Source organism: Culex pipiens, chromosome 3 (genome assembly GCF_016801865.2).
Source record: "Culex pipiens pallens isolate TS chromosome 3, TS_CPP_V2, whole genome shotgun sequence".
NCBI lineage: Eukaryota > Metazoa > Arthropoda > Insecta > Diptera > Culicidae > Culex > Culex pipiens.
Genome location: NC_068939.1, coordinates 2805790 through 2833586, shown reverse-complemented (window position 1 = coordinate 2833586; position 27797 = coordinate 2805790). Strand labels below are relative to the sequence as shown.

The window sequence follows — 27797 nt, the reverse complement described above, 5'->3', positions numbered from 1 at the left end:
TTGTGAATGGCGCCTTAACTGCCTTACAGAATAATCACAAAGCTTTCATTTTTTCATATTAGAAATTTCTGAATGGTAATATTTTTTTAATTTTCTTATTCTGATTTTTTAGTATCATTTTGTTATTTCAGTTCATTTCTTTATTCAAAAGGCTTCCTTAATTCGAAAGCATAAATCAAATTCATAAAATATCATCACAAATCCAATTACATTGGCACTATTATCTCCACTTCCATTTTCAATTATACCATCTGGAGAATTTCGTTGTACAGAGAATGACAACCAGATTGAATAGAGTTTATTTTTAGATTTTCAATTAACGAGAGTTGAACTGGGTTGAAAATTGAAAAGAGCTTGTGAACTGTAAACAAAAAAAACTAAATTAAATACATTTTTTTGAATAATCATCTTTAGCTAAAAATAAATCGTTTGGCTCCCACTTCGATTGCGAACGATAGTTCATTTCATTGTCCTGCTCATTGTTTGCTCCCTCTCCTTCCCAAAAACCAGACAAGAAAGAATAGTAAATTTTTAAATAACCATTTTGCCTTCCCTCCTATTCGATTTTCCCTCCCCTAGTGGAAAACAATGTTGGATTGTTAATTTAAAATTCAACTCCCTCCTCTGATTTAAACTTGTTAGACGGGTTCACGTGTAAAGGACTGTTATTAAATATTATTTCTCTTTGTGGTTCATTGATTTTAAAAATTTAGGGTAATTTTTTTTATTATGATTTTTATTATTTAAAACATTTTTTCATTAATTTCAACTATTATCTTTCTGAGTCGTTGTCTCTGAATATTGTTCTCAAAGGAGTGGCGAACCAGCCTAGAGAGCACGTCTGTGAATGACTAGAGAGGCGTCTACTAGTCTCCAGGGACCTTGTACTTGCGGCTTGGCTTCGTGTCAATTGAGTGCAAGCAAGGGTGAACTGGGCTGGACGAGAGTTTTTAAGTATTTTTCTTTAGTTTTTGTAGTTATTTTTTTATATCTTCACGTCTTGATAGTTAACAAAACTATCAAATGAATGTATGGTTTTGCTAAATATATTTAATTTCTGAGCCACCCATTTTACCTTGTATCACCCTTGCTGCAATTACATTTGCGTTTGCTTGTAAGCTGCGCTAAACATAGCGACCTATAACACCTTGACCTGTCACACACTATACGACATGAAGTTTTAAGGAGTGGTCGAAAGCACATGTCCTACATTCAGGCCCTGACAAAATTTAATGTGAAGCCAAATTGTTGCACGACTTCCAATTTCTGAACCATTGTACGACAAATTGAAGCTAAAAAATTTCATTCCAATTCTCACGAAACACCCACCTGGCTGACCTTTCGTTGAACTGTAAAAAGATATGTCAAAAAGTCATCCCTTTTGCAAGTACAACATTGCTCGTTACAACAGCAACAAAAAACATCAAAGAAAACGATGCGGCCAGTTGGTCCACTACTCGGCGCAGAAATTGCATGCAGACAGCATGACCCGACTCATCGACGGTGCATACTTTTCTCCTCTCCCCATCTTCCTCTGGCAAAGTGTCTGACGAAGGTTCACACGACAGCCCGACCTGGCCTGCGGCCCCAGCCACGATTATGGCGTCGTCGTGTGCCATGACTTGCCCGACAAGTCACATAATGACGGAGAGGTTATCCTCCTATCAGGGAGGAAAAAAAATCTTGAAATTGTCGATTTTTTGAATTATTAGATTTTTTTAGTAGTGACGTAATTTCGAAAAAAATCTTTTTTTCCAAATAAAAATAAATTTCTTTTTCTCAACAATAACAAAAACAGTCACAAAACACTTCATTTGAACTTGGTCTTGACTCCAAGATCCAAAGGAAAAAGGCACTGAAAGGCACGCAAAACATAAGAAATGGAGCTCAAAAGCTGTGCCATTCGCTTCTCCACTGCCAGATTAAATTGTTGTTCGTGTTGACTTTACCCTCAACCTCCCCCCACGCAGTTCTCCCTCTAAATGCAATTTGCAAGTGTATGCAACATTATTGATTGCCACGTGGAGCACACACCTGAAAGGAAGGGCCGGCAGCGAGACGCTCGTGAAAGTGTAAAGTTTAGCGGAAAGGTTAAGCTCCAATTCAATTCCAACTGCTGCTGCTGCTGCTGCAAGGTTTCGGCACGTGGTTTCGTGCATTTCACGCGAAAAGCTCGCGCGAATCAGGGCAGTGTGGAAAATAAACAGAGAAAACGATTAATGAGAGGCACTTTCAGCAGGGGGTTTGGGGGTGGAGCACACACAAGTCGTTGGATTGTTTATACTCCATCGTGATTTTATGTAGATTGTGGTCGTGAAAAGTAGCTTGGGAATGTTTTTTTTTTGCTGAGTAAAATTGTGACAACTAAAAATCTGTTTAAAATTTAACCTTGGCATTTTTTGAACTTTTCGCAAAAAAATGTCATATTTCGTTTGACCTTTTCAACGACATTTGGTAACATTGGCCATACAAGTCTGAGTATGTAAATATATGAAAATCAAAAATATTACGAGTAACACTCACATCAACACGGCCTAGTCCAAAAAGCAAACTGTCAAGAAATTTATCAATTCTGAAATCAGGAGTTTTTGCATGAATTTACAAAAAGATTTTTTTTTCCCGCGAGTTTGTTTACCCGCTTGAAATATATTTTCTATCTAGATATGTGTCAAACACCAAGACAGTATCTAAAAATATTAATTTTCCAAACAAGTGCCCAAAAACACTTTTCAGTACTTTTAATTTTTTGACGATGAAAATTAGGCTGGTTTGACATTCGACAATGACAGGAAATATGAGTAGTTTTACAACGAAATTGCAAAATTACATTAACAGGGATGAAATTATTTTCTAAACTGAAATTTGTGTTAAGCTCTTACCTTTCAATCACTTTTACTCGAAAACGGTGATCTGCCAAGTTGGGTTAATACGGTAGTGCTGGAAAAATATAGTTTTGTAACGTTACATACAACTTATTTTGCAATTAAAAAAAAACACACACATTTTAAAAAAGGATTTTTCAGTTCAATGTTTGTGTCCTCGCTTAATATAGCGTTGGCGTTTTGATCAATTGGGTGTCTTCGGCGATGTTGTAGGTATGGATATGGACTACACTGAAAAAAATATGATACACGGTAAAAAAAAATTGGTGATTTTTAATTTCACTTTTTGTCACTAAAACTTGATTTGCAAAAAACACTATTTTAATTTTTTTTTGATATGTTTTAGAGGGCATCATTTTCGAAAAAAATCCAAACATTCAATATTACGCCCTTTTGAAATGTTGGTCTTTATTTATCTTTATTTTGAAAATATTGTTTTCGAAGAGATCGGAAAATTTTAAGAATGTTTCATATTTTAATATTGTGAATCGGACCATTAGTTGCTGAGATATCGAAATTAGAAAATGGTGGATTGTTTGCGTGAGACTTAGAAAACATCAATTTTCTTGTTTTTAAACCTTTACATAGCAATATCTCAGCAACTAAGAGTCGTATCAACAAAGTCCGAAAAAAACAAAATATAGAGAATTTTCTCAGCTTTTCATAAATATTTTTTTTATAAGTGGGCAAACATGGGCACTATTTAAAAAAAATAACTGCGACTATTTTGAAAAAGTTGCATAAAAATGGCTTTAACTTGAAAACGGTGCACTTTATCAAAATTTCACTACAGTACTTTTTGATTGCAAATTCAATTTTACATCGAAAAATGAAATTGAAAAACTTTTGCGACCAATATTTCGATTTTTTGAAAAAAATTGTATTGATTCAAAAAATCATAACTCGGTCAAAGATTTTTTGCCCATCCTGGAAATTTCTGAAAAGTTGGCATTTGATGTCCTCTAAAACATATAAAAAATAAAAAAAAATAAATATAGTTTTTTTTTGCAAATCAAGTTTTAGTGACAAAAAGTGAAATTAAAAATTATCAAAATTTTTTTTACCGTGTATCATTTTTTTTTCAGTGTAGTCCATATCCATACCTACAACTTTGCCGAAGACACAAAATTCCTTCAAAAGATACAGATTGTTGTAATTTCACATATCATTTTTGTATAAACAGCTGCCAAATTTGTATGGAAAACTAATGATGCAAAATGGCTTCTTTGGGCATACCGAAGACACCAAAAAAGTTTCAGCCGATTTAAAAAAATACAGAAAAAATCGAATGACCGAAATCTCAGAGAATTGCTCTGCTTTTCATCGGTCTGATGGCCAAGTGGGCTAAGGCGCCAGCGCTTGGTGCTGGGTTTGAATCCTGTCGGTCGTAATTTTTTTGTGTTTGCAAAAATTGTACATGCAGTATTTATTTTGACGAAGGTAATGTGCATGCTTTTGCATGCGATTTTATCATCGGATTTTTTGCTGTGTGGGGACCATCCATAAACCACGTGGACACTTTCGTGGGAGGGGGTGGGGTTGTTGGCGATTGACCACTCTCCATAAAAAAGGTTTTATTTGTATGGAAATTGTCCACGATGGGAAGGGGGTTTGAGATTTCAAAAAAAAAGTGTCCACATGGTTTTTGGATGGTTCCTTGACCATTTAGTTTTAATGTAATGGCAGGAAAAGATTTTTTTAACAGAGTGTCAATTTTGAATTTTCCGTTAATTTTTTCAAAAAACATGACGTTGTAAAGTTAGGCTTGAAAAGTTGTCATTTTTGTCAAATAATTATAATAGGAGAAGTTTTGTGTGACGTTATGCGACATAAAGTTGATCAGACTTTATTTAGGACACCGAATGGCCACAAAATAGTCTATGAAGAGTATTTTTGTATAGCATTTTTAAATGGACAATTTTAAATATGCTTTTAGTTTTACTCAAATTATAAAAAATAAAAATCTATTAAGGCTTTTTCTATAAAGTTCGCCACACTTTGCTGCCAGATTTGTGTAATTTTTCAAGGTAAGAGTCAAGAGTTTTTTAGTCACTTTGTTTAAACCTTCTTAAAAAATACATTTTTTTTCATTTTTAGCATGATTAAACGATCAAAAAGAAATTAAAGGATTTTTTATTTAAAGTCAATAAGAAATATTGTATTGAACATATTTTTTGCACATACTTTTTTAGAGACTGTTTTATAATGTTGAAATTTATGTTGCATTTTCAACAATTGATTTTTGGTTTGTTAGATCCAGGCCATAAAAAACTCTCAAGCATATATTTCCATTTGACATGTAATTTGCTTTGGCCTTATCATGAATAAAAAAAAAGACCAAATTGATGAAAAAAATAAATACACCTTTCCATACATTAGAAAATTACCCTCTAAAATGTAAACAAATTATACTAGAAAGATTTTATGGGATTTGTGGGATGATTGTAATTGCAAAACACAATATTTCTCTCAAAATCACTCAATTTAGCAGTGAATATCCGCAGTACCAAGCATTCTCTGCCTCTCCGAAGAGTTGTATCTATTGTTCACCACAACTATTCTACCAAACCACCGAGGCTTGATAGGCTGCCGACGGCCAGTAATTGTGGCCTAACCCATCACGAAGAAACATCAGTATCGCGTTTTGGCGCATAGCAGAGAGTCAGTGTTTTATTTTTTATCGATCGTTCAGCCGGATTGAACGACAACGGTTCTTTTTACTTCCAACTTTCTCCCGCGAACCAATTTTACTGCACTAAAACAAGGTGAAAGGTCACCAGCGGTGTTATTTTCGGGACGAAGAAAAACGTTTTCGCTTTTTTTTGTTATTTTTTCTGATTTCTGCAGTTTGCCAAAGCCAAAGCCGAATGGTAAATTGATTTTGGACACGATATTTTTTACGTTCTTTTTTGTTTTGTTTTGTTATACTACTATTACGTCTCCGTCATCGTCATGTTCGAGTGTGTTCACTGTGTGAGTAGCAGACGCAGATCCTCTCCTATTTCTGTCGAGAGAAAACAAAAAAGTTTATCAAAACAACCATGCGTCACTCGTACAGTTGAGTGACCAGAGCTCGGTCTCCACCAACTCTAGTCGATCAGTAGCCATTAGTATTCTAACGAAGTTGCGTTTCCTTCTCTATCTTCCCAGGGTCAATCGGAAAGTAAGAAATCATCCAAAAAGGCAGCAGCAGCGGCTGGCCTGGAGACCAAGGGCACGGCCATGTCCTTTGGATTTATGCACAAACACAAAATACACCATGCGTCCTCGAAGGGCACTTCGACCACGCAAGGTGGAGATGGCACAGGACCAGGTTCGGGAACCGGCACCACGAAGAAGGCCACCGCCGGAACAAACGGGAACCTCCTGTACGGCGGTGGCGGTGACTTGGAGAAGGAAAAAGCGACGGAAAGGGACAACGCAACAGTGATCTCCAATCCCGGAGTGGATGGCATTTTTAGTGATAAGAACGGCAATATGGGTGAGTACGACTTGAAAGAGAGATTGTTTTATTTTGATATGGTCATATGGCAGGGGTTCTCAGCCAGCAACTTTGCCGCTTTAAGCAAGTCCTTTCCAATTCTAGAGTTCTATAAACAAATGAAAAACAATGGCTTATAGGTCCTTTAAAAAAACTCTTGATTTCTAATTTCTCCTGTTTTGAGATATCAGTAAAAATTGCTTCATTATCATGTAAAAAATCAAATAATTGCATAATAAATTACAAGGAAAATTATCATAGTTTAAATGACAAACAAATTAAACGCATAATTATTAATAATCTAAGGAATTTTTATACGATTTGAAATTTTTGATTCTTTTCTGTATTTTGAGTCATTGATGCAGTTAAGTTTTGAAAAAACAGTGGTTGTATTTTTGAGATTCGAGTAGTTTTAGCAGTTATTTTGAGCAGTTCGTCGAAGCTTAAATTTTGTAAATTCGTTTCTGAGATCAATTGTTTGTTTTGAAATACATTTTGACTCACAAGTTATACCTTACCGTAATCTGGGGCGGGTCGGGACTACAGTCTGAATAGGGACAGCAGTATTTAGAGCACATAAAGCTTTTAAATTTGGAAATGGATGTACACATTTTGTTGGTCTGAGTCTGTTCTAACCGAAACCAACCAGAAAAATCAAAATATTGTGCTCCAACTTGATTAAAACGGCTGTCTCAATTCTCCCCATGTGTCCCGATTGACCCCAGTTTACGGTAGCAATAACACAACACAAACAAAATTGCAGTGGTTCAAACATGAGCAGGTCCCAATGAATTGTTAATTTTTTGTTTTTAAATTGCATTGATTTTTTGCATCTTAATTCATTTTTTAATGCTTCCAAAAGTAATAAATATAAATTCAATCGATTTGACAAAATTGGTTTGGAAAGTTGTCTGAAATATCGCAAATATTTACGACATTTTTAGTAGGAATTTGTAATATTTCAGAAAAAAATAGATTTACCGAAAAAAACGATTTTTTTATTTGACTTTTCATTACTAAGTCCTTGTAGATAAAAGGAAGACACTAGTGGTTGGTACTAGCAATGGTGGCCGACAGCTATTAAGTCAACTTCGTTTTTTTTTTTTCATTACTAAAAGTAAAATTCCGATATTTTTATATTTGATATGTTTAAGGATTAAAAAACTTTAGAAGCAAAATCAAAATTGCAATCGAAAAGTCAAAAAAAAACAAATTATTCGCTCTACAGCATTGCCTAGGCGTTCTCGATTGCGAGATTCCTACTCGAAACTAGGTGTGCAATCGAAAATTACTTGACATATTTTTTGATAATGAACTCTGTTTTCAAGTTTGGTTAAATCCCCAAAAAACATTTTTGCCGAAATTTGTCGAAAATCTGAGATTTTTTTATTGACTTTGTTCATCGAACTGGTGGTTGCTGAGACACAGCCTCTGAAAGTTTAAATTTTGAAAAAAAAAGTTTTTCTCAGTGTTATCTAATAAGCCCTCCTTTTTCAACTCACTACAACTCGGAAACTAAGGGACCTATTTTTAATGTTAAAATTTAAGAATTTGATTTTGCAATACGTTGTATGTATTTTCTTTCTGAAGTAACTCAATCATAACCTACAACATTGTACAAGACACCAAATCAATCAGAAAAATCCCTTCTCAAGAATATTCACATGCCGAATTTATATGACCAGCCAACAAAATAACTTCTCTCGAAAAGTTTCAAACATATAAAAAAACAAAGAAATGTCAATATGTTGAAGCATTTCTCTAGCTATTTTAATATTGGGAATTATTGAAAAACATAAGATTTTTTGTCTGATTTAGAAATTTAAAATGTTATTGGATCTTCGACTGGTCGGTCAATAATATTGTTTAAGAAAGGTTATCAAAGGTCACACAGTAAAATAAATCATGATAGTATAAAATCTAAGTAAATGAAATGCCTCTTTTTCAATAATATTAGTCCATCAAAGTTTAAATATTCCAAATTCAATCAAATTTTTATGCAACACGATTGATGCTTCATGTTTTTAAAGGAACTCATTTTTGTTATATATTTAACTTTAAATTATTCCACAAGATGCAATGTGCAATTAAATATCAGTTCGACGTCGTCGTGCTATCTTGTCGCACCCGCCATTTTGACGTTCCGAGAAAAACGCGTTTTAATGTTTGACCTTGAATATTCAAAAACGAAAGCACGCAATGTAAACAATAACAAACACGTTTTGTTTGGCTCACCATTCTGTGCATTGTCCCAAAGTTTGGTTGAAGTTGGTTGCTGGAGTCCCGAGTTATAATTACAAATGTTTACGGTAGTCTAGCTTGTACGTGCGACAAACGCATCCTGACTTTCCTGGCCTGAAATCCCTTTGGCCTTTTGTCGCACTTACATCAATTTTCATGGAGTGACAAGATAGCACGACAAGATTGAAACTACTTTCATATGTAAAGTGACAAAAATGCACGGAGTTTTTTCGGTTTTTGTTGAATATCTCAGGATTGAAATCGAATTTTGGGGATCTGTGAAGGTCAAAAGGTGAGGCATTGTGAGCTGCACAAAATGGCGTTCTTAACTCAATTTGGCCCAAAATGCACGTACGACAAGTTAGCACGATGGCGACGAGTTCATTGAATATAATCGTCGAATTTCTGTTATCAACTCTGGAATTGTAGTAAATTCGATGTTATATTGTTTGATTGGTGTCAATTGGCTCCTAAAATTAAACTTGAATTGCTGATAATATTGTCACAGGGATAAAGCATCGAAATATTTTGTTTGTTCAATATATTTTGTTTTGCATTAAAATAAAAATAAAAGATCAGAAATGATTTTTAGGTGTGTTTTTAACGTTGTACATAAAAATTGACACAGGGCTTTAGGACCCTATTTGATGATCGACGTTATTTGTCGATTTTTATCTCATTTTCTTTAAATATATTATCTTTTCACCTTTTGTCGGCTCGACATTTTTTTTTTTTTTGAGAACCACTGACATGAGAAAATACTTACAAGCAATCCACTACTAACACTTCAAGTGGTAGTGACCTGCATCTGCCGAAACTTGGGTTAACCTTACTTCAGAGTGGTTCATATTTTTGCGTTGTTTTACCCGCGTATGCGGGTATGATCTCCGTTGGCCAAATATGTTTTCAAATGCTTTTCTTGTCGCAATGTTTGGTTGCTCGTTCAACCATTCGGTATTTATAGCTAGTCGTACGTAAATCCATGTTCTACGCAAGTGCTAAAATTAAGTGACCGTCTCGTTCCCCCACTCTTCATTTTTATTTTATTTTCGGCAGGTCTGGCTTCCGACGACAAATCATCAGCGACGGGCCGGTCAACTCCACGTCTGCAGCCGCCGAAGAAGGACTCGCACGGTGCTCCGTACCGTAACAATCGATTTGGCTTCCGGTCGACCAACGTGGTCCGGCCAGCGTCGGTGGGTCTCCAGCCCAAAACCATTGCCGACTGTGACAAACAGCATTCCAACAATAATAATAACTACAACAACAATAACAATATCCACACCACTAACAACAACAACGTGTACATAACGGACAAGCGTCGCTCGAAGAGTGCTTCCGCGGCGGCCTCGGCACGCACAACATTCACCCCGGTGCACCAGCAAGCGCCATCATCACAGGACCGCCACTACGGTGCACTCCCCAAGCCACAACCCAAATATCATCAATCGTCGGCGGCCAACGGCAGCGCGCCAAAAATAACTCCATCAGAACCAACATCATCATCTTCAACGACGACTACGGCAAAGGGCACGCAACAAGTGATGGCGAAATGCGATCAAGCAGAGCATAAAAATACCCAGCATAATCCACCTTCGTCGTCGTCGGCGTCGGCGTCCGCACAGTTTGGCAACGGAAGTGTCGACGAGCACCGACCACAGTCAAGCGTAAATAACGCCAACGGGCAACGGCAGTCAGTCTCGTTTGGTGGTCACCAGCAGAAACATGTCGCAGCTAATTCACTGTGAGTAATCGAAGTCGTTAGGCAGCGTTCAACCTTGACACTAAGCCATTTACTTTTTGTTTCTTTGCTTTTTCAGAACGAAGTCGACTCAGGAAGCGTCGACGGTGGCCGCCAAGTTCACGCTGCACAGCTCGAGCCTTCCAAAGCCGCAATATCCGGTTCCGATTAGCTTGCCATCGACTACGGTGCCGGCTCCTTCTCACTATGCCATGGACTCGAAGGGTGCCAAGCAAGCCGTCAACATAAGCCGCAAGGGAACACTCCAGCAGCGTGATCGTTCGGGTGATCGTCAGCTGGATGACGATGACACTGTGGACAGTTCGCCGAATATTCGCATGCCGAGGCAGCGTTTGCGCAATTTGGAGATGGTTCTGAGTGGTCGCCACAAGTTTGAAGTTCGTGATTTGGAAACGCTCACGGCTGAACCGATCGAGGCGCTTTCGTTGCCAAAGCTGCCGAGTGCTTTTGGCAGTAATGGTCAACAGCTGCAGCCGGTACCATTGAGTGGTCTCGTGCGCTCGTCGGAACTTCCCCGGCAGCTGAGTGACGACATCGATATCAACGACAATCGCTACGAGTCCGAACAGATGCTGGACGGTGAATATGGGCTGGAACGTAAGGACTCGATCACTTCCTCCGATGTTGAAAGTCTCGAAGAGGAAAAACTCATGCGAGATAACAACTCGTCGGAGAAAAGCTTGAAGGGGGCGTTGATTAAGGATTTGGGCGAATCGCACTGCAGCAAGACTTCGTCGCCAGGAAGCTCGCGGGCTTCGTGGTGCAACGCTGGTGAAACGATGGCCCCCAAAGAGTGCAGCAGCTTGAGCTTAAGCAGCAGCGACGAGGACAACCTGATTCGGCGGGCTGCGGCCGCCGCTGCCAACAACCGGAAGGCGCTGCGAGAGGAGGAGGACATCAGCTCGATTACGGTTACGGCAGGGAATCCATCGCTGCTGTGTGAGTATTTCGCATGAAGTTTGTGTAGTCATTCTCGAATAATTTTGTTCAATTTTTCAGCCTCACTGTCGGCCGTCGTCCCGATGGACATGTCCACCAACCTGGACAGCATTTCCGAGGCACAAAACAGCTTCACGGAACAGGATCTCAATACGATGTCGGACGAACCGGACAACATGTTCCGCACGGAGGAAACCAAATTTGCCGAAATGGCCGCGGCCGTTGGCGACGCCATATTGCTGGACGATGAAACGTCCCCGACGGACAGTCTGGTCAGCAGCTGCACCGAGTCGGACGATGCGCGCAAAAATCGCAAAAAGGCGGCCGAAACGAAGGTCGAAAAGGAGAAGGAAAAAGACATTGACGAAATTTCCCCGGAACTGGAGGAACTGACCAGTCCAGTTACGCCGGGAACTCCAACGCATGCGTCCAACTCGCTATCCCTGTCGGACAACGGGCGGGACTTTTTGATCGACGACGAGATTGCCGATCAACCGGCGCTGCTGTTCGACGAGCCGGCTCACAACGATAGCAGCATGATCGATTTGGCCTCGATCCATCTCAATCTCAACGAGGACACTCCGACGCTCAAGGATTCCATTTCGGCCGCGAACAACAACATCAACAGAGCCGCCTCAAGAAGTGGAGCTCCGGTGCCAAAACCCAGAAAGATCATGTCCGACGTGTACGAATCGCCCGCTCCAATCCGCAAGAACCGCACCCGACTGTCCCGCGCTGAATCGCTGGACACACTCTCACCGTGTGACTCCATAACATCGGACGATTACATGCTGGACTTTAACAGCAGCATGGACTCGATCAACGGGTAAAGTTCCTCGCAACATAACTTCAAACATAGCTTAAACTCAAGCATTGAATCTCTAATTTTTAGACCGCCCCGTTCGAACGCCAGCGGAAGTGCGTCCGGTCTGCACTCAATGGACGAGCTGCAGCTGTGGTCGGAGCTGGAGAACAAGGGCCAGCTGATGCACGAATGGAGCAAGCTGCTCCGATCTCAGCGGAACAGCAACAACAACACGAGTCGCGAGAGCATAACGTGAGTAACGGCTTTTCAGGTTTTGTTGCGTGCAAGTTTTTGTGCCATCGTTTGGCTAGTCGAACATAGGTGGAGCGCAGAGCGCCGTTGAAGATCGCGATCGTTTGAATGATCGTTGATTTTTAAGGGGAAATTTGCTTTGAATTGAAAGTGCTACTACATCTTAACAAATGTATTTCCGGTTTCTAAAACAAACCAAAACTACAATGAAAGTGGATTTAGTGGTTAAGATCTCATAGATCTTGAACACGTGACTTGTTCCAGCCAATGACGAGCAGTTGATCAACTTATGAATTTACGATCATCACATGTTTATAAAATTGTCGTAAATTATGTTAAATCACTAATTCATCAAATTTGCTATCGTGGACCCGTGATTCCAAACCAAACCACCTGTGTTTACCTACAACACAGGAAACCACTTGTTACTGCCACTTATATTGTTACGCCAATCGCCAAAAAGCACTGAACGCCCCGATCACATTAATTGTTGCGCATCATAATCATCATTATCGCGCACATTCGCACATTCATAACTCACGACGACGACCCATTCCGTCAATCCGCATGCAAACCAACCACCTTATTTCTCAAGCTTCCACACCTGCTGTTGCTCTTTCCTGTTGAACACGGAGAAGTGCTCTCCACTCAAAAAAAAGCAATCGAAACGGCATTAATTAACCAGACTGCCCCCCAAAACGAGAGAGTCGTGCCTCCATCGAATCGCGATCGATCGATCGAGTGCCATCAGTAGGGTAGTGTGGCGGTGTCGCGTTGCGGTGGTGGTTGTGCCACAAAATCTTTGATTGGGAAATTGGTGGTTTCCTCATTATCGCCAAAATGGCTTACATGAGATGGACGCGAGCGCGCGATGCGCGAGGAGGCTGAGATTTTTATCTAATAATTAATGAAAAAAAAATCGTTACATGCGAAGTGCTTCAGATAAACGGTTTAACACAATTTTGGAAAATTGCATAAAATTACACTGCAGGTGTTGGTTCCTTCCAGGGGGATGCTAAAGGCCGCCATCTTGGGTGATTGAGATTGATAACGCGCGCAAACTGTGCACAGTGAAAACTAAAATATTTTTTTAATAATAATTCAATTTTTGTTATAAGAATTACTGTAGTATAAGTCAAATGACACAGTAGTTAAGTTAAACGTTTTATGTAATAAAAGTACAACTTTAAATGAGGTAATCGGCCCGATGTGTGCTTAATATCCCAACTTTAGTAGTTTATTTTGCAAATAAATTAATAAAAATCACCTCAAAACATAAACTAACTTTTAAAAGTACATTGCGGTACAATTTTACATAAAAAAAATAATTACTTTATTTTCATTTTATGCCTGCAGTTTTTGTACTTTTTTTTACAGTGCGCAGTAGCTTTGTTTTGGTTCCGTAACGAACAGCTGTTCTTTTGTGCTGGTGCCGTAATTATCAGCTCCCTTTTGTTCTGGTGCCGAAGTTGACAGCTTGTGTTGGATACGGGTGAGCTGCCTGTAGTGAGATATAGATGTCACCCCCCTGTGTTGGCTACGGGTGAGCTGCCTGTAGTGAGATATAGATGTCACCCCCCTGGTTCCTTCACTTAACAGTAGGTTGATGGCAAGATTACTGTAAGATAGGTTGGGCTGAAAACGTGTTGGTTTAGTATTAGTAAGCAAAAAAGTGTCAACATTTGAGATGCTTCAAGTGATGACGTCACAACGTTCTCGTTCCTTATGGATAGTATACGGAATTGAATGAAAATTTGAATAATTTTAAATTATACGGTGATTTTCGCGATAAACTGGGTTAAAAGAATAAAAAGCAGGTAAATGCAGCTGTTGAAAATATAAAATGAGGATTTTTTTATTACAAAAATGTATACAAATTGATTTAATTTTGACTGCACTGAGAGTACAACTTCTTTCGCAGAGATTTGGAATGTTTATTAGTTTAATTAGTTTTATCAAATTTAAAGACATACGACAGTCAAACATAGTAAACAAAACTTGTTTGAATTGAGGAATAGGTCGTTTGGGGCGAATCGGGACAGCACTTAATAGCTTGATAGCAAAGCCCCGAGTCGGGATCGAGCATCGAGCGAGACGGATTTGGTGTAGATGCATTTTTTCGATTCGTCCTGCTGGATTCGGCTATGCGGAACAGATGGACATGCTCGTGATGAATGAAATCACGCCCCGGCCTTGGCATCCTCGATGTAATCTTTGGGCACGACCTAGATCTACAGCCTCCTTATGTTGGTGATTTTGATGGCCACTTTGTCGCTCAACTTGAGGATCTTGTCACGCAGTTGATCTTCGGGGGTTTCCTTCTTGCCAAGAATGACGAACTGCAGAGTGGAGGCTTCTCGCACTTGATCTTTAAATCAACCAGCACTTCCTCCTTCTTGAACTTCTTGATTTTGGTGCTCAGAATCGAAGGGACGCACTAGATGACTCGATCGCTCACCTCCTATTTGTACTTGGCCAAAAGGAAAACTGCAGCTTGACATCGCCGGAATTATGGCCGGCACGCGCACCGGTTCGGCCTTCACGGTCAGGTACTTGGTGCACTCGGTGAGGTCACCCACACAAATGTAGTCCGACTTTTGGAGCTCGACTGGCTACTGCACGCTCGCTCCGAAGGTCAGACTATCGCAGACGCGCAACAGGCACGCCTCATGTTCCTCCGCAATGGCTTGCTCGTTGCTGCACTTTCCAATCGGCCGGCGTCATCGGTAACAGACGCATCGACTGCAAGATTGCGATATCCGAACATCAGGCCCATACTTTCCGGTCGCCTCATCGAACGCTTCGTCCCGCAGAACGGGGTGGTCCGGATGAGACCGGTTCTAGATGACTTCCCGGTCGTAGATCAGTTGGGTGAGCTGCATGCGATTGTTGGCGGGAAGTGGGTCCACTTCTTCGGGGCTGATACGGATTGGAACCGGTTGCCTGGGCTAGGCTGGTCGGGCATTTTTGGTCCACATTTTCTCCAGAAGTAGGAAGAACAGGTCTTGCAGACATTGGTGGTTCGGTTTGATTTTTCCGGTTTGGAGAAGCCTCCGCCGGGCGTTGTGATTGTTTTTAAAGCACTTCCAGTGGCTGGTAGAGTTGAACGTCCGACGCTTCAGAACACCAGCGTTTTCGGTGGAACATATCGTTCAAGCTGCACCAGTTCCGTTTCTGCGGCCAGTTGAGTCCAAGTACGTTCTTCCTGGTACGACTGCCAGTGACTTTCCTGCTTTGCATTCCACCGCACCGGAATTGCTTTGGCCAGCGTAAGCGGATCCACCTCCCAGTTGACTCGGGTTCTTTCCGTCGCGGAGCACTATCATCATCGTTTCCAACCACCTCCTTCATGCCTTCTTCAACCTCATCCTCATCATTGCTGCCAACCACCTCCTGCTTAATGGTCACCATCTCCTCCACGTCCTCCCACGCGAACCCAACCTCGGCCGGTCCTTGTTGACCCATCACAAACACCGTCTCCGGCACGTAACCACTTCCGCCGCAAACATCCTCCTCCTGCTGCGGTTCCAGCAACTTCCTCAATTCCCTAACAACACGAGTAGCCCATTGTGCCAGACGAAATCCGGTCACTCCATCAAACGCCGTCCGCTCAAAATTGCTATTCTATTGGCACAGGTTCCGGAACTCGTCAATAAGGTGCACGCCGTGCTGAGTCCTGCCGCGTTACGTATTAGGTGCATTCGCGCACTTTGCACCCTAAGTGGTCCCCGTTGTTGTCGCGGAATATGTCCCGTAGATTGGTTCGGGCCGAGTCGGAGACGACGGTCAGGAACAGCCGGCAACGATGAGTGGGATACGCTGGATTTGGAGGAAGGATTGAATTAAAACATGCTCTGATAAGATTATCATTTTGAAATTACCTTAAATTACGATTATTGACTATTTTAGTCATGATGGGACAGGATATCGTTAAAGATTCCTCAAAACCAACCCATTATCGCCCGTCTGCCACTGAACTTTAAAGAAAAACAAACTTTGTGACGTCACTGGGTTCGTCGGCAACTGTGCACGGAGATAAAAAATTTCGAAAATTGAATTTTCATGCGAAAACTGTCATTTTATTTTTTTCTGCGTGTTCGCACCAATACAGCCTTGCTAACACAGCCCAACCTGTCTTACAGTAACCTTGGGTTGATGGAGGTGCTGAATTATTTTGACAGTATTTTTCTAATATTTTGAAAAATAACTCGGTAATTTTACATTTTTTTCATTGGTGGCAATAGTTCATTTATTTATTTTTTAACTCAGCAACACAAAATAATGAATATAAGTTGTATTGGTCTAAAACTGATTCACACAGTTCACTCGGTGATGTGAAGATAATTTTAAATTTAGGTAGCCTTTTTTCATATTTTGGTGTGTAAAATTTTAGATTTGAGGTTATTTATAACTTTAAATAGGAAATTTATCCATTCAAGTTTACTAAATTTGTGAAATTATATAAGTTCTAAGGGTCATCATTAAATTTAGTGACATCAAACTATTTTATGCTTCCAAAACATAACAGTCCAGACAAAAACGACTGCACAGGCTCAACTCGAGGGGAAGCATGAACACGTGCACTTTGATTTTTTTCAAAAATATTTAGGCAGAGCCGAATGGTTTTTCTCCAAAGTTTGTTTGGAGAATTGGTGTTGTTCGCTACTCCCACATATTGCATGCCATTTTTTGAATGTATTCAAGAGCGATGAACCGCCCTAATTCTCCATACAATCTTTGGGAAAAAAAACCATTCGGCCCTGTCTAAATATTTTTGAAAAATTCAAACTGCACGTGTTTTTGGGGACCCCAAACTTCATGCTTCCCCTCGAGTTGAGCCTTCGCAGAAATTTTGTTGGTCGTTGTTCAAAGTTCAAAGTCAAAGTTCGATTATCCGAAAAAAAATAATCTGAAAATTTCATTTTTTAATCTAAGCGAGTTGTGGGGCTATAACCACGGCAAATAGTGTCCAGGGCATTCGTGGAAATACAGTAGTTGTTCGGTAACTGGGCTGAGAACGTAGCCCAGGCACCGAATGTTGCTCGTTAACTGGGCTGAAAAAAAATAACGAGGGGACCACCGATGCATAATATTTTCCAGATGAAATATAAAAATAAAAGTTACTCAAATTTATTTACAATGCTTACTTTTCATATTTCTTTAATTGTATCTTGAAATTGATCAAAAGTTTGAAAAAAGTATTTTTATTTATTGAATATGATTTTTGCATCCATTAACTCCTCGGTCATTTTGGTTTGTTTTGGTTTTTTGAAGTTTGTCTGATTTTTAACTGGGCTACGGCCCGGTTATCGAGCGCCCAGTTAAAAAGCAGCCCAGTTAAACAACGCCCAGTTACCGGACAACTACTGTACAATGTCCGACTTCTATAAAAGTGTGAAGAAGGCACCAACCACCTAAAGATGATTTAGTAAGGTTTTTTTTATTAGTTTCTTAGTATTAACGTCAAATTCAAATTCGACGACCCCATTTTAGTCAAATTTGAATGTTTGATAGACTTAAAAATTAACAAATGCATTTTTCAATATTTCATCTCCGCTATTTTAGCAGCCATGTAGAATTTAAGAAATATCAAATCAAATTATTCGCTCTACAGCACTCCTACACCTGGACTGAGCTATCGACCTAACCCTTTGGTTAGTTCGGGGCCAACATTTACTTCCCCGTCCGACGGAAGGCGTGGTCAAACAAATCTCGTCTCGAAAAACGCCACCGGGACCGTCTGGGATCGAACCCAAGCCGACTGGGTGAGAGGCAACCACGCTTACCCCTACACCACGGTCCCGGTCGATTTAGGGAAAAACATTTTGATTTTTTGTCTGCTTTCCATGTTTTTTTAAATATAAAATTTATCATTAGTGTTTAAGTCCTAAAAATGCGTTTGAAAATCTAAGACAAAAACAAAAAATATGTCTTTGACTTCAAATAACCCTTAATCTAAACGCAGAATGAATTTTTGTAAGATACAATTCGAAAGCCAAACTAATTTGATTTAACAGAAGAAGAATTTTTTTCATTCAAATTTCAGTTATGTTAGTAAAAAACGTTGATAATAAAAAAAAACTTTTAAAAATTGACACATTTAACCCTCTACAACCCAATCCCGCCTTTAGACGGGCTTCGATTTTTTAAAAATCTATTTTTCAACCAATTTTTTTATCTTTAAAAAGCATTGGATAGAAGAACTCTCAAAATTTTAGGGTTGGATGTTTGACTTGTTTTATGTGACTTTGCCAATGTTTTTTAAAATGTCATTTGTACCCTAAAACTTTTGCTGTGTTTTTTAACAAACTTTTCCTATATTTTAAGTAAAAAAGCAGTATGCAGTAATTTTTCTAGTGTTCCAGACTATGCCTTTACGCATTTTTTACAATTTAAATAATAATGGTGCCATTCTAGATCAGAAATGTGGAAAACAAGCAAAAATAAATAAAATTGAAATAGTGACTTTGAAAACATGCAAGAATAAGAAAGGCAAAATGCCATGATATTACCAAAAACAAAGAAAAACTAAACAAGATAAATGCAAAAAAAACATAAAGCAAGAAAAACATAAAACAAGAGAAGTAAAGTCTTTCATTGAACAAAAGTTGCTCAAAATGACCTCCGAAACACGGGAAAAATAAAAAAGTTCGAAAAAAAAATTTGGCCAGTAGACGGTTAAGCAAAACTTGAGAGACAGCAGAACCATGTTTTCTTTTGAAAATATTTCTTTTTCCAAATATTTTTAGCTTTTTAAGATAATATTAATTTTTGGTGTACTTTAAGATCAGATAAGGGAAGGATTGAAGAAGGTTGCTTGTAAGTTTTTGAATTCCTCCCTTTTGCTTAGTTTGAAAATCAATATCTTGCAATATGACGGTTGATGTCAAGAAAAGCTATATTTATTTTCCGTAACGGTTCTACAAAGTTGCAGCCCACGACCAATCATCAATTCTGCCACAGCAATCAAGGCTGACCTTCCCCAATCAAACCGTTTCGAAGTTATTCTACGAAAACATTGCAGTTGAAAAACCTATCCCAACAATTTAGCCCCAACGAAGGCAGCCAAAACTCGGTCCAACTTGAGCCACAATTACTGTGCTTATTCCGCCTCCGATTTTCCACAGTTTCAACAGTGGGTTAGGCCACGCCGGTTAAAACACCGCCAACCCTACTTGAAAGTAATCCAAAAATGTGCGGGTAAATGCTTTGTAGGCTATCTTTTGCTCAACGATGGCTTAGAGCCACATAAAAGAGAAAAAAAGTACTCTTTTTACAACCCACAAACTGCTATTATTATTTAAATGCATAAAAATGGGTTACAAAGGCTGCCAGACGCCGAGAGGGGGAGGCATACAATAATAACACCACACCAAATCGAAGCACAAAAACAAAAGAATTGCACGGCACACATAACCCGAAAATTTTCTCACACAAACCAAGTCACAAACCTGACTGCAGGTCGGAAAAACGGGCCTTAGACAAAACAGACCAAGCATGCATATCGGGCCCGGTTTATGTTCGGTTCATGTTGTTGAAAGGGGTTCGCACACTAGACAGACATGTCGAGCTAAGCTTTGCAGTTCAGCCAAGTTGAACTTTCTCACCGCTAATTGTGCTCGTGTCTGGGTCTGGGATGCGCGGGATTTTCCCGTGACGTGTGCGGGAAACTGGGTCAAGCCGACGACATGCGGGACTTAATTCAGTTTTGCGTCGGCACAGGTGAAAAATAAAAGGAAGGCAAAACAGTCGCGACCCTCTCCCGTTAATTGTCCAGTATTAGATTAAGCCGGGATTAGCGGGAGCGCGAAGGTCGTCGGTCGCTGGTGTAAGCCAATTAAGACTCGTGTGAGAAAAACTGCTGTAGGGCTTCGGCGCGAGGAACAAAACGAGCCATCAAATGTTAGGATGGTGTTATATTTGTTTTTCTAAATTTTTATGGAGAATCAATCCAATTTAGTTTAAACAAATACTAACATTTTTTTCACATACTCTCTTTTGTGTGGATTTCTGGAAAAGTAATTTAAGAGGCAGTATTTGTAGATTCTGCTCGGTTTGTTCTAGAGGTCGTATCGAGTTGCTCCGATTTGGATGAAACTTTCAGCGTTTGTTTGTCTATGCATGAGATGAACTCATGCCAAATATGAGCCCTCTACGACAAAGGGAAGTGGGATAAAACGGGCATTGAAGTTTGAGGTCCAAAACACATGAAATTTTTTAAAATTGCTCGCATTTCCGTAAAACTTCATCAATTCCAACTCTCTTAGATGCATTCGAAAGGTCTTTAGAAGCCCTTCAAAATGTGCTGTAGACATCCAGGATTGGTTTGACTTTTTCTCATAGCTTTTGCAAATTACTGTTAAAAATTGATTTTTTTAAAACCTTAATAACTTTTGGCAACAGCCTCCAACACCCATACTCCCATAGGTCAAAAGTTAGGGAATTTCATGGACTATAAGCCTACGGTATTAACTTTTTGGCCAATCGCAGTTTTTCTCATAGTTTTTCGATTTTTCTAGAACAAACATTTTACAACGTTAGTTTTTGCTCTGTAGGCCTCCATAGCGGCACTTTTTGGTCTCAATTTTGACATATTCGGAATCCTCAGAAAATTTTACATTAGATTGAGGTGTTGGAATTTTGAATTTGATTGGAAAAAATGGCATTTAGAATTAATTAAAATATTATTTAGAATTTTGTCGGATTAGGGGTAAACAAGTTTTCGCCTACTTGATACAGCATTTGACGTATTGATCATAGGGTAAATAAGATCTATTTCTTTTTTCAAAAATGTTTTATTTAATTATTTTTTAAATCAAAATTACAACTCCAATACTTCTAACTTACGTGAAATTGACCGAGGATTCCGAATATGACAAAATTGAGACCAAAAAGTGCCGTCTTCTTGGCCTACAGGGCAAAAACTAACGTTGTAAAATGTTTGTTCTAGAAAAATCGAAAAACTATGAGAAAAACTGCGATTGGCCAAAAAGTTAATACCGTAGGCTTATAGTCCATGAAATTCCTTAACTTTTGACCTATGGGAGTATGGGTGTTGGAGGCTGTTGCCAAAAGTTATTAAGGTTTTAAAAAAATCAATTTTAAACAGTAATTTGCAAAAGCTATGAGAAAAAGTCGAACCAATCCTGGATGTCTATAGCACATTTTGAAGGGCTTCAAAAGACCTTTCGAATGTATCTAAGAGAGTTGGAATTGATGAAGTTTTACGGAAATGCGAGCAATTTTAAGATTTTTCATGTGTGTTTGGACCTCAAACTTCAATGCCCGTTTTATCCCACTTCCCTTTGTCGTAGAGGGTTCATATTTGGCATGATTTCATCTCATGCATAGACAAACAAACGCTGAAAGTTTCATCCAAATCGGAGCACCTCGATACGACCTGTTTCACATCGGTGAAAAACTCGCTCTTAAAGCTTGAAATTTTATGTGAATTTTGTTAGATAGTTTTGTTTTGGTTTATACCAAGGTACGAACAACATCAAAATATTTTTTAAATGGGGAAAATTCAAAAAAATATTCAAAATTTAAATCGCAATACTTTTTGTTTTTTTTTTTTTTTTTGAAAATCTCGCATACCGTAAGTTTTTGAGTCTGGAAAGCTGATGCAATTTTGACAGTTCTCGCTGGAGTGACATCTGACATCAAATCTACCTGGAGTTACCGTGGAGAGTTTCCCTTGTCCCCTTAAAAAAGTCTGTGCCACTCAAAAACCCAAAAAATTTAAAACTACAGTGAGTCAAATATTTGTCCATCTTTTTTATTGACGTTTTTCGACCAAAAATACTGTTTCGGAACAATACCGTTAAACAATCCGGAACCGGTTTAACCCCTCGGGGGGGAATTTTGTGGTGGTCAGATAGAGGACAAAAAACCCCACCTCTTGCAATTTGAAGCATCCAATTTCATCCACTACAGCCCGATTGCGAGTCCCTAGTCTGTAATTTGAAATTTTCAAATTTCCCAAGCAAAACATTCTGACCCAGGACGGTACAGAAATTCTCAGCACGGAAAGTGAAAATTTCAAATTTCAGACTAGGGACTCGTAATCGGGCTGTAGTGGACGAAATTGGATGCTTCAAATTGCAAGAGGTGGGTTTTTTAGTCCTCTATCTGACTACCACAAAAATTTCCCCCGAGGGGTTATACCGATTCCGGGACAATCCGGATTGTTTAACGGTATTGTTCCGAAACAGTATTTTTGGTCGAAAAATGTCAATAAAAAGATGAAAACAATGTATATTTTGAACAAACATTGTTGAAACTTGTTCAATAGAGACTCTTACAAGATAAAATAGCAATTTCATAAAAATAGTTGTTTATAAACTTATGTTTTGATAAGTTTTACTTAAAAAAAACTAAATTTAAACCATTTTTTAATATAAACTCAATAAACAAAGTTATCAGAAGTTCAAAGTTGTCACAAACTGGCTAGAGGTACTAGTATTTGACACAGAAACAACATTTCATAAATAAATTCACTTAAATCGATCAGATTTTGCACTTTTACTAGGGGTACGGACAATTATTGAATCTCTTTTTTAAACTTTTTTCAGTAAACTATTTTTGTATTTTTTAAGAAAAAGTTTTTTGCAAATCTAATGACAGTGTCTTACAGAGGACATTCTGCCGCGTCGATTGATGTATAAGACATGGCACTTTAGTCGAATTTTATGTACTTTTATATCACAAACATTTTCCGTATGGGGGGGTACGGACAAATATTTGACTCACTGTATAATTGTACAAAAGACCACCCTTGTGATAGGAACACTCCTTTCACTTGTATAATCCAAACCGGCCAAATCCTGCATAATTGGCGATGGGATGGACTTCACGCTCCAACGAGCACTTCCGGTCAGCGTTTAAAAATGACTCTTCAAAGCAAAATAAAATGACTCATCCAACCTTCTCAAGCTGCACACGGACACGGACGAACCAATTTCCTGAGAATTTTCCAAAGTTTCAAATGCACTCAGCCGGCCAGGCGTAAAATTTTGACTGCGGCTATAAAATGAAGGAACGATGGGTCGCATTACGGAAAGTAAGCCAGATCGTCGAATTTCGTGGCCGTGACTTAGTTATTAGGGGAAAGAAAATAACGCTGATAAAATTGGTGTAATTGAGTAAAAACGCACCGTAATCAGGTTTCCTCCTTTGGCCCGGTGTGCTCGACTCTCTCACCCCTCACTTCAAGGAGCGTTTATTGATTTTAGTTTGAGGTATTTATACCGAAATCCAGCACGACATCAGTGTCACGACATAATAAAATCAGTCTCATGAATATCTTCAAGGCCAATCCCGTCCATCGTAAAGAACGAGGAATAACAAATAGATTTTTTAAGCACGCATTGCCGGACTCTAGCAAAGAAAGTGACACCTTCACTCCGACTGGAGGTAGAACAATCATGACAGGTGGGCATACTAATTAACAGATTGAAAAGCGCTGCTTGCTTTCAGTAAGATTGTAGAATCATACCGGTTTTTTCTGTTGTGTGTATTTAACACTCGATTTTTGGTTCCGGACCAATGGATCAGACGTGCCTTCTGTCGTTTCTTCTTTCGAGCTTTATGCTGCCTGCACACTCGGGGTTAATTATACATTTTTTCTTCCATTTCGTTTGTTTTGTTTTGTGTACGCCTGAATGGTTCCTTTTATGGTCCGGGAATGGACGTTTGTTTCCCACGAAATCAAGCATTTTTTCGTCATCAACACCGAAGACCTGAAATTTCCACACCAAACAGTAGCATCAACTTTTTCAACATTCTTGCAACAATTGCACCCCTAAACCCAACCCCCCTCTTTAATCTAGTTGAAACACCTCAAAGCTATCGACGCGTTCTTCAAACCCCCTCACACACCTTCTCGTAACTCACTTGCAACATGCCCCCGACAAACCGACCGAGGTTCGAGTTCAATGTGATCGTTACTCTTCGTGTTGTTCGTGTTTTTGTTTTGAGCGGATTTGACCAAGCCATGGCAGTCATTCAGACGAAGCCAATCCATCCACCAGCCACCCCCCGGTCCAAATCCTTCGTGTGGTACCGGTTCACCCCCGCAGCCATCCTTCCCCGAACATCGCGATTGCTTCTTCTGTATCGTTGCCGGCTCGTGGCTCGTTGCCAACAACAACAAATGCTCGTGGTGGTACCTGGGCGTAGGGGATGGTGGAACAGGTTGGGATATTTTTTTTGGCAAATAATGGTGCTCTGTGGAAAGATAATTATTTAATTTTACAGCATACATGCTAAAAAGTAGACAAACTTTATTTCTTGAACTTTCAATATTTGCATGACTATATAAATTCAATTGGTTCAGAAAAAAGGTATATCTGATGATAGAATTGCTTTATGTTCAAACATTGAAAAACATTAGATTGAAATCAACAGAAAATATTTTATTAAATTTTAATTCTTTGTAATTTTTCAATAATGTCTTACAATAAATTTCTTTCTTTTTATGTAAGTCATTCAGGTATGAATAGAAGGGTTATTTTTATTACGAAATTGTTTTTTTTTATGGCATTCAGAAACCGAATTTTTCCTGATTGTTTTTATCGCAAAAACTGTAACTTGAAGCAAATTTATAGGAAACTCTCCATTCGCTTCTTAAAAGTATCTTAACTTTAACAGTAAAAAACGAACTAATGATGCAAAATAGAAAAAAAAACACAACAGAAATAAAAATTTGCTCATTCGTATTTAAATACACGGTGTACACAGTAAAATATAATGTAATTTTGGAAGTTTGAATATTACCTCTTTTATTTTACCTCATTTTTGACTGACTACACCAGAATAGAGGTAAAATTACACCTTTTTTCTGACATAAAAAATGTACCCCTTCCCAGATGCACCATGATTTTTTTTTCTGTGTGTTTTTTCGAGACCTGAAAAATAAAAAAATTCGGTATGTCTGATATTTGGCACCGTGAAAGAAGGTGCCGACATTCCCGACATTTTCCGGGGTATACCGAAATATTTCGTCTTTTTTTAAGATTATTTTTCGATTTTATGGGATATTTGTTTTAAAAAAATAACAGAAAATCGATGCATTCATGTTGATATCACTCAATTTTTTTATCAATATGCCTTGGGGACTCAAACCAACTATATTTGACCAATATTTTTAGCACGAATAAAAAAAAATCGAACCAAACTTACCAGATTTCTAGCTTTCTTTGAAATTACCCCAAAATCCAAGCTAGAAACCCCGATACGACCGAAAGTAAATCTTTTCTTTGTACAATTTGTCATGAGATTACAGCAACACATTGCTCGGATACAAATTAGAGCATTAGACAATGCAAAATATAGATTATTTATTTAATATGCTGTTTATTACTCAATAGGTTCCGAAAATTATTTTTTCAATCTTCTGCCACATTACACCATTACATTTTAAAACATTTTAAAATCAATCACATTGTAGAAAACAGTTTTCTGAACAAGTTCCATAAAAAAGTATCAGTTTTGGTTTAATATAAACAGAGATATGCCCAATTTCCTGAAATAAATGGTGCCTTTCTCCAAAATTTCTTAATTGAATTACCTTTCACATGACCACATACACCATGGGTCCCGGTTTTTTTTATATAAAATTTTATATTACACAAAAAAGAGGTTATATTCAACCAACCAAAATCTTAACCTTCCAAAATTAAACCTTTTTTCTGTGAAGTGCAACATGCCACTTTTTTCATTCAAATTTGATTTTTTTTTTTGTTTTTTGATAACATTCGACATTACTATAATTCTAAGATGGAAAGTTTTTATGTAGATCTAGCTTTTTACATACATACAACATTTGACATTGTGATGCAAAACAAATCAACAATTAGATTTGAAATGATCTCAACTACCTAAAAAAAAATTCTAAAAGCTCAATGAAATAATAAAAATTGGTCAGCTAAACTGTATGTAACTCTCCCCCACTTTCCCAATTTTTGTATCAATACTAACATTCTAAACGACTTAACGGTACGCATCAACCAAAGCTTTTGCATCATGATTTCTGATACACACATTTTAGTATCTTCAAAACTACAGAAACTTGCGAAACATTCTTTTATTATCCCCTAAAGTACTGCATTCAGAATTATTTACAACAAAGTTTGACTATTTCTACAATCAGATTCAGTCAGGATTGGGTCCGTAAGTTTGTCAATTTTAGAATAAGAAGACAACAACTTCCTTGAAAGCTGTGCACCCTTAATCTTAAATATTGTGCTATTTTCAAGTGTTAGTCTTAATATTAAAAGCTAGATTAAAATAAATTGAAAAGAATTCAAAATTTCACGAATAATCCATTCCAATGTTTCTCAGATAAATTTATTGTGAAATTTCTCAGCTCTTTAAAAAAAATATTTTCAGAAATAAATACTCATGATTTTAACTCAAAATCTAACTGACGTTTTTTTTTTGTTTCAAATTAGGCCGTTGCAAATATATTTTGAAGTTTATGTCCCTCGACTCTGGCCAAAGTCGAGGGGAGGGGAAAAACACAAAAAAATATAAAAATTGAAATTACAAGCCATGGTATTAACACTTGAATGAAAAAAAAAGTTAAAATACATTTACACACCTGCCTAGTAGTTTTGCAATCATTAGTTTTCATAATATCGAAGTCTTGATGGTACTGCACAACGGAATTTCACAAAAATTCAAAATAGTTTTGATCGATCTCAAACATGCTAAATATAATTTTATACGCATTTAGAATTGATTTTAGTTGATTGGACTTCTATTTACATTAAAATTTTACTAGCTCTTTTTTCTCTTTGACTTGGTTAATCTAGAAAATAATACAGAATATATTAAATTTTCATCTTATTTTTGATTCTACAAAAAAAATAACTTGTATACTCGTTAAGTGACAAGGGCTAGTGATTTTTCACGGTAAAAAAAATCGCGCCATGCCAATTACAAAACATTACAGTTTCACGACATTTTTACGGTACTCTTAAATCTGCCAAAAATCTCGGCAAAAAAGTGTTTTTTTAGTTTTTTTTATTTATGTACAGAAAAGTAAATAAAAAAGTTGGCAGTAGTAGTAGATACAGAATATTAATTGCAAAAAAATCAGCAGAATTGTCATCAGCGGAAATAACGATTCAGTTTTCCAAATTTTATTAAAATTTTCGAAATTGAATTTGCTAAAATATCATTAAAACGAAGCACATCCTTAACAACATATTCACTAAAACTAAAAGTAAAAAAATAATTGAAGTTTATCAAAATTGTATAAGCAAAATAAATACGTTTTTTCATGCAAACATTAGTAATTCTATTAAAAATTACATTTATATAAATTTTTTTAACTCACATTTTTTGTTAAAATTTGTCCATTGCTATTTCAATAAATTTCACAGCGATTCAAAAATTAAATAGCTCAAAGTGTTTTGCGTTTCCTGTCAC

At 38.0% G+C, this 27797-nt stretch overlaps 1 protein-coding gene across 10 annotated transcripts in view; it reads left to right on the top strand.

The window, feature by feature from the left end:
* The window catches only part of LOC120422995 (uncharacterized), a 111465-nt gene that overhangs the window by 56453 nt on the left and 27215 nt on the right, over positions 1 to 27797 (top strand). For 8 of the 10 annotated variants that reach the window (XM_039586609.2, XM_039586608.2, XM_039586607.2 and 5 more), the window contains 5 exons: positions 6033 to 6363; positions 9661 to 10348; positions 10425 to 11305; positions 11366 to 12131; positions 12198 to 12362. In XM_039586609.2, the coding sequence (XP_039442543.1) occupies positions 6033 to 6363; positions 9661 to 10348; positions 10425 to 11305; positions 11366 to 12131; positions 12198 to 12362 (2831 nt within the window). Of the gene's footprint in view, positions 1 to 5510; positions 5856 to 6032; positions 6364 to 9660; positions 10349 to 10424; positions 11306 to 11365; positions 12132 to 12197; positions 12363 to 27797 lie in introns of those variants that run through there. The other 2 variants (XM_039586612.2, XM_039586611.2) reach the window with 2 other exon arrangements.